Source organism: Gossypium arboreum, chromosome 5 (genome assembly GCF_025698485.1).
Source record: "Gossypium arboreum isolate Shixiya-1 chromosome 5, ASM2569848v2, whole genome shotgun sequence".
NCBI lineage: Eukaryota > Viridiplantae > Streptophyta > Magnoliopsida > Malvales > Malvaceae > Gossypium > Gossypium arboreum.
Window position 1 is genome coordinate 11,905,585 of NC_069074.1, and position 7,596 is coordinate 11,913,180.

At 34.8% G+C, this 7,596-nt stretch overlaps 2 protein-coding genes across 2 annotated transcripts; both read left to right on the plus strand.

The window, feature by feature from the left end:
• The first annotated feature begins 145 nt into the window (after nt 1–145).
• Nucleotides 146–691, plus strand: LOC108452690 (egg cell-secreted protein 1.1-like). Its single transcript, XM_017750488.2, has one exon. It carries the CDS (start codon nt 201–203, stop codon nt 612–614), a length of 414 nt encoding a protein of 137 aa, XP_017605977.1. The 5' UTR covers nt 146–200; the 3' UTR covers nt 615–691.
• A 3,990-nt stretch (nt 692–4,681) lies between these two features.
• On the plus strand, nt 4,682–7,374 carry LOC108450501 (O-fucosyltransferase 23-like). The gene is made up of 2 exons (XM_017748155.2): nt 4,682–5,248; nt 5,542–7,374. Exon 2 carries the CDS (start codon nt 5,713–5,715, stop codon nt 7,060–7,062), a length of 1,350 nt encoding a protein of 449 aa, XP_017603644.1. The 5' UTR covers nt 4,682–5,248; nt 5,542–5,712; the 3' UTR covers nt 7,063–7,374.
• The last annotated feature ends 222 nt before the right edge of the window (nt 7,375–7,596 follow it).

Here is a 7,596-nt window from a genome sequence, read left to right on the forward strand (position 1 = left end):
AACATATGCAATTGAAGAAGCAAAACTGATGAGTCTCATCAGCTTCTTCCTACTAATACAGGCAAAAGGTCTTTTAAGATTCCTTTGTTTTCCATCATCAATGTCGCCATCCCTATATAAGCCACAACAATTCCCAGTCTTTTTCCTCATCTTATCATCAATCTATTTCTACCCCAATTACTTGTCTATATCTCTAAGAAATGGGTTCCACGTTCAGAGTCTTCTTTTTTGCATTGCTGTTGCTTTCGAGCTTGCTTTTCATGGCTAAGGCAAGGCCGTTGGACCTCCCTAAGACAACAACAAGCGACCTGTTGGCTCGATTGAAACTGGATGAGGAATCACCCGACTGCTGGAGCTCATTGATTCAGCTTCAATCATGCACTGGAGAGCTTATTATGTTCTTCCTGAATGGTGAGACCGAAATAGGGAAAAGCTGTTGCCTAGCGATTCGTACTATAAGCCACCAATGCTGGCCGACCATGATCGATGCATTAGGCTTTACAGCTGAAGAGTCCCACGTTATTGAAGGTTACTGCGACCATGAAGATGATCGATCACCGCCATCCATCGCCCTTACTGATGAAATTGGTTCCTCGAACTTATTTAATCCCTAAGCAGATCATCTGTTATCTAATAATGAAATAACATGCTTAATGGAAAAAGTATTTACTTTGAATATGAAGATTATTAATTTCTTCATTGCGTATTTCAATGTTTGCATTTTGTTCCAATTATGAATGAAATCATATATATATATATATATATATATATATTTAATATAACATAATCTATAAAAAATTTAAATATAAAATTAATCCATGTTTTAAAACAAGTAAAATTATAAATAGATTAAAATTTTAAAATTTTATTTACATATTAAAACATAATATAAAAACAAATTTATGAAAATACATATGAGGACAAAGATGACAATTGTATGTTGGTTGGATTTTTTCAAGGTATTGCGTTTAACTTTATACAAAGAATAATAAATTATATTAAGATACATATAATAATTTTATTTATATTTTAAATTGTAAATATTTAATTTTAAAGTTAAATTTATGAAAAATTTCCTTTCTAACTTTTTTAACCATTATTTATGAATTACTTTTATCTTTTAAGGTATCATGTATTTGTACTACATACCTATAATGATTTAATTTCAATCTTTTAATTTCTTTATCATATTTTTGTATAACATATATAAATAAATCTTAATTTTTACCAAAATAAATCAATTTTAATATAAAATAATCTAATATATTTTAATTAATACATCCAATTAATCTCTATATACATAAAACTATTAATACAAATACGATTAAAAGATTGAGAAAATTAAAAAGAAAAAAAAAAGGGAAAACAAAGAAGGCTTCCAAAGCCCATAAAATATAATGTGAAGCCCTGTATGGTCTGAGATTCATGGCCCATTTGAATAGGGGTTTTTTGCCCAATCATTTCAACAATGTACATACTTATAAAATTTGGTCATTTTGATGTGAGGAAGAGGAGAATTGCAAATAACAGAAGCTTAACTTTGAAGAAAGTTTAAACCTTTTCAATTTATGGATTCCTTAGAAGTTCTTGGTTTTTCAACGAAGAAGGTACTTTTTCGTTTGAGCATGTAAAAGTTTCGATTTTGAGTGGCAGTATCTATCTGAACACTTGCTCTCTATCAGTTCGGTAAAATGGGTCAATGAACCGATATTTTTCCAACATTCATCTTTTTATCTGGGTATGCTTGTATTGTCGTTACTGGATATGAAGCATTTTTTTCACTGGCTTCAAAGTATTTGACTGAGTTTTGCTACCAACTTAGAAGTCAAAAGACCATCCTGCATAAGGTACCTTGCTTCTGCAAATTGAACAGTTGTTTTAATGCTTTTTTACTGTATTCTTTTTATCCTAGAAACTCTGAATTCGTGGTTGTTTGGATAGTGAAATAGTATTTAAATTGTTTTATCACCATCTAACACCATCGGTTCCTATTGGATTAATTGTTGTAATATGGGACATGTTGCACATATTACACTTTTGTTCTAACGAAGAGATTTCAATGTTGGGTAATGAATCAGTGGACTAACCAACTTGCTAATGGTATGATCGATATCCTCTACCGAGAAGCAGGTTCCACGGTGTTGAATTAACTAGAATCCAATATGGTGTTCCTGGATCTGCACAAACAGGATGCAGATCATATTAGAAAAGATAAAAATAATTTCAGGCTTACTTTGACATGTAGCTCTTTTATCACTTACCTGCTCTCTTTTCCGTCAAAATTCTGCTAATTCTCCCTGTGTGCTTCATCGGTCATTCGCGTGTCTGTAAAACTTGAAGTCCACCCTTCTTTCTTTCTTTTTGTAAGATCAATAATTTTTGGGGGGGCAATTCTCTATTAATACATCCACAGCATGAATTATTCAGTGAGATTTCCTTTTGTGTCTATCGAGAATGCTGTGTTTCTTATATGTATGTCCATCTTTCATCAAGGTTTGACTTCAATATTCTGAACTTCACAGCATAGGCATGTGTATATTAACTAACCTTTCGTGACCTTTAATTTAAGTCTAGCTGTGGGGATATAACCAGGAGCTTGGCATGTCCTCAGGTGAAAAGGATTGTGAAATTAAAGGTGGCATTGTATTCCGATTTCATGTCATCACTATTTAAGCATACTGACCTACATCTGCTCCTCTCCGGAACTCTATTCCTCAACTTGAACAATAATTAATTAATAAAGGAAGACTATGCCAGCGTTCCGCTTAGCTGAAAATGCAAGTCAGACTTTAATGCCTTTATCGTTGCACATGTTCCACCATTTGTATAATCCACCACAAGTCCGGATCAAGTTACATAAAGTAAACCCAAGAACCAGAATGTATTAAAAGGTGTGTTTAGCTTCATTCAAAGATCATGGGAATTTCCCTATCTAAGCACACAGCATTGTGTGTCACGATTTCGCAGGGTTATAGTTGAGTATTGAAATATAGGAATAACTTGTTTGTTGTCCTTCCTTTAGCAAATTATTCCTTTCTATTAGGGAAAGGAAGGGGGGGGGGGGGGGTTACCATACAGAATGTCCCCTACAATAATACTATAAATGATAGTAATATTATTTTACTCTTTTGTCTGGCTAAAATCAGGCAATTGCTTCAATTGTTGAATCAAATCTTAGGAAAGATAAATATGAATGGTATTTGGTGGTAATTTTCCTTTCGAGTCAGAAGAAAAGGGTGATTATATAATTATTTCATAGTCAACAATCTCTGACCTAATGACAAAAGTATTCTGTTGTATGGCATAAAAGTTTTGATTGAATCTCTAATAACTTCACCTTTGCTCCCTATCATTAAAAAAATATTCCATAAATATGCCCAAAAACTAATCTATAATGACAAATTGTCCACTTGTATAAAAAAATTACAAAGATTATGGGCAAATTACCAAGGGACTGGTGTGAAGTCTGAGTCATGTTAGCTCATGTGAAATGGCATCTTTGGGCATTTGACAGAGGAAAAGAGCCAAGATTCTACAGACAAAAAGGAAAAATTGAGGGAGGGGGGGGCTTTAAAAGCCGCCATAGGAGCTAAAAGGGAGCCCCCACCAAACATCCAATTTCGGGCATTTAATTTGGCCAACGCCTAGAAATGTGAGCCAAATTTTGGTTTGAAGGTACAGTTTAACTTTAGTTTTTAGGACATGCCCCTGCCTTGCCTAACACAAAGACCTATAAGACTTTACCAAGCCCAAAAAAGAAAAAGGCACATGGAGCAGAGCGAGATTCGGATGTGTCAGTTTTCATCCGGAAAATACGCTACAAGTGTGCTCCCATGTATTGACAACATCCCAAAAACGACCCCTCTCACATGCGACCCGGACACCCATCGTTTTCATCTCTAAACTTTCTTCTACCTTCTTTAACGCTTCAGACTCCCCAATTTCACAACCTCAATGGTCCACCACCCTCCACACTGCTTCTCATCTCAGCAAAGAATAGATAACCAAAACCAGTTTTGCTTCATTTGCTTTTTAATCTAACATTTCTTAAAACATTAATGTAAACTATCTAATAAATACTGAAAGTTTTCGCTGAATAATGGAAAGCCAATAGAAATATGTTTAAAATAAATGAATTTTGGGTTGTAAATAATAGACATATATAATAACAAAAATATCCTACCTTCCTTCCTTCTAGCCCACGTTTTTGACTTTAGATTATGGATCATGAGTTGCCATACCATTTAAACTAACAAATGATTATCACAGTTTAATATGCTAATATTCCTTTTACCTATATTTTATGATGTATTAGTTGTTTAGAATGATTTATCTATTGGAGGTTACCAACTATAATGAAACTACGAGATTAAAAGAAATTACTTTCAAATTCACATCAACTATATTTGTGATTAAACCAATTTTTACTCGAGATTTATCACGATTAATTCATACATTTATCTTTAACTAATTGATTTTGAAAGTCAAATTAGTTTTATTAGACAGGAAGAAGTAGGTTCGAATGCGCTGAAACGCATTATACTCCATATTATCGGAACTTATAATTCTAATATTTTATTTCCAACTCATCCGAACTCACTAGAATGTACAGACAAAACCAGGCCCCCGATCCCAACTGTCAACAGATAGCACTGGCCAACAAAATTGGTGAAATTTCTTTTTTTTATGCATATAGGTTAGGCACCCATTATGGACCAGATATTAATTGATTTTCGTACGTAGGCTAAAAGAGACGAAGGAAGCGTTGTTTGTTTGTGATGTAGTTTTTTTTTTTTTTTGCTTTTATTTTGTGATGAGACGGTTAAAGTGCATTTATCAAATCATATAATTTTTTTCCCCACCCTGATCTCTTCTGACTGCTTTGCACTTTTGCTTGTTTGTTTGCTATTTTCACACAATTATCCATCCAACATTTGTGTTATATTATACTCTATTTCGTGGATTCCTACCTGTTATATTATATTTCGTCGATTCCTACTCTCTTTGTTTTTATTATTGAAAAATAAGAAGGAAAAAAGGACACGTTTTTTCAATCACTTGTTCATGTTGTCATGACGGTGATGGGCTGTCTCGCTTTTGGTTCATGAGAATTCAGTGTTTTGTGGTTCTTTCTCATTCGTGATAATCACATGTAAATTCCTTTTGTTTAGAATTGTATCCTTTTCCTTCTTGGGTTTTTTTACTCCTTTGGTCACCATATTTTGATTTCTGCAGAATTCAAAGCAGGGTAAGAACTTTTACTCAATAACATCATCTTCTGGACTGTCTCTTGGGTTTCTTTTGTTAAATTTGTTAGGCTTAAAAAGAGATGCTTCATTGGTCTTTTGAATTGTTGTCGTATGGTATCACGAGGGATTAATCTTGGCTTTATCTCATCCAAGTTTTTTACTTTTCTTCTTCTCCTCCTTCCTAGTGTTGAATTGAGTTTGCTTTAGACATATGAATCAAGAATGCAATTTTTATCATGTTTTGTCAAGCTTAAATGGATTCTAACGATGAATTCTTTTCTGAATTGTGTAGATTCTAAACTCAAAGCTACATATTTGGTGTCTTCTCAACTCTATATACCATCAATTCCCAAGGTTTTTGTGATTGTAGGACTTGGTATGTTCTAAATCTGTTCTTGAATTCTTCTATGGACCTTTTTCAATGAGTTGGGTTATGATAAGGCTGTAAGTTTGTGAATTTCAAATGGATTTGTCCTCTAAAAGTAAGCTTTCGAGGTTAATCGGCTGCCAGTTGACTTCTCTAACTTACATATGCCTTGCACTGGTCACCACGGTTCTGTTTCTCAGAGCTGTGTTGCTCCATTCATTTTCTGGCTATGGTGTGATTGAATGGAACAACCTGGACTTGATTCTAAGCCACTCTTTGTTGTTAAACTCCCGTGATGAAGGGATTCGTAAGGACAAGTATTTGGAGGTTCCTCAAATTGTTTGGGGACTAAATAACCAGAAGATAGCATTTGCAAGAGCTTGTTTGACTGCTAGAATGCTGAACCGAACTCTTTTGATGCCTAGCTTAAGTGCTTCACTTTTCTATAAGGAAATTGACCGCTTGCAGCCTATTTCCTTCGATAAAGTCTTTCAATTCGATAAGTTCAATTCACTTTGTAAGGGGTTCGTGCAATTGGGTCGTTACTCGGATCTTAAGAATCAGACTAGAATATATGATCTCCAAAAGGGAAGTGGAAGAAAGTGGACAGTTGAGAGAGACATGGAGCACTTGAAGCAAAGCAGCAGGGGTCATGTTGATGAGCATGAAGTGATTAGAATTGTAGGAAAGAATCCATTTCTTTGGCATGATCATTGGCCTGTCGAGGACTATGCAAGGGTCTTTGAGTGCTTAGTTTTGGTTGATGAGATATCGAAGGAAGCAGACAAAGTTGTGTCCAAGATTAGGCAGATAGTAAAAAAGCATAGGAGAAAAACCGAGATGATACAAAGCGATTTCGATGCCAACACAGAGAATTCTTCAATGGCAACGGCCCCTTACATTGCAGTTCATATGAGGGTAGAAATAGACTGGATGATTCACTGTAAGAAGTTAGAGCAACGATCAGGCGTAAAGCAAATTTGTAGTAGCAAACAAGAAATCATAGAAAGAGTGGGGAACATTGTCAGCTCAGAATCTCCCACTGTTGTGTATCTTGCTGTTGCCGATAGTCTCCTCAATGATTCTTCAATATTGAGTGGTTGGAAGAAAGGGTTGCTTCCTTTTGAGAAGAAGAAATTAGGGGTTGATGGGATTTACAAGAAGCATCCATATCTAATTCAGTCGGCAATCGACTATGAGGTGTGCTCGAGGGCCAATATTTTTGTTGGCAACAGTTTTTCCACATTTTCTAGCCTCATAGTTCTTGAGAGAACACAAAAGATGAAGAGAATGGGCATCACAAGGTCATGCGATATCGATGTTAGGTGGCCTTCTTATGCATACAACATATTAGGGGAATCAAATGGTCCTCAGAAATGGATGACTAACATGTCTGATTCAACTCTCCAAGCAATTAGTTATGGTTCTAATGCAATCACATGTTGAAAGTTTATGGCATACAATTTTCTACTGCAGTTCCCCATGTTGATGGTGCTCGTATATACACTGTATAGAGAAGCAGGTGAAGAGGCATATCTTGATACAGCTGAATACTGAAATAGGGTACAGTTTTCGTTTTTGTAATTTTGGTGTCTGATATATCTTATTGTTTACAGAGAACGTATTTATTATGTTGAAGCCATTGTCCATAGATTTATTATCTTCCTTTTTCAGCTAAATATCCTCATAAAACTTTATTTGGTTACCTGTTCTTGGTTTGTGTTTACAAATGAAAAAAGTCTTTCAAGCTTTCACCAATTCCTGTTGTAAGGTTACTTGCAAACTAATCTTGTTTTATTTGGTTTCCTGCTTTGCCAACCTGAATCTTGTCACTGAATTAAACGAGAATTTTGATGATTTTGGTGATCATTTGCTTTAGCTATTAATCCACTTTGTTGTTACCGCCATTCAAGGATAGGAACAGAGTGGAAAAGGTAAAGTGAAGGACCACACGTTGTTGCAACTTGCCTCCATTACAAT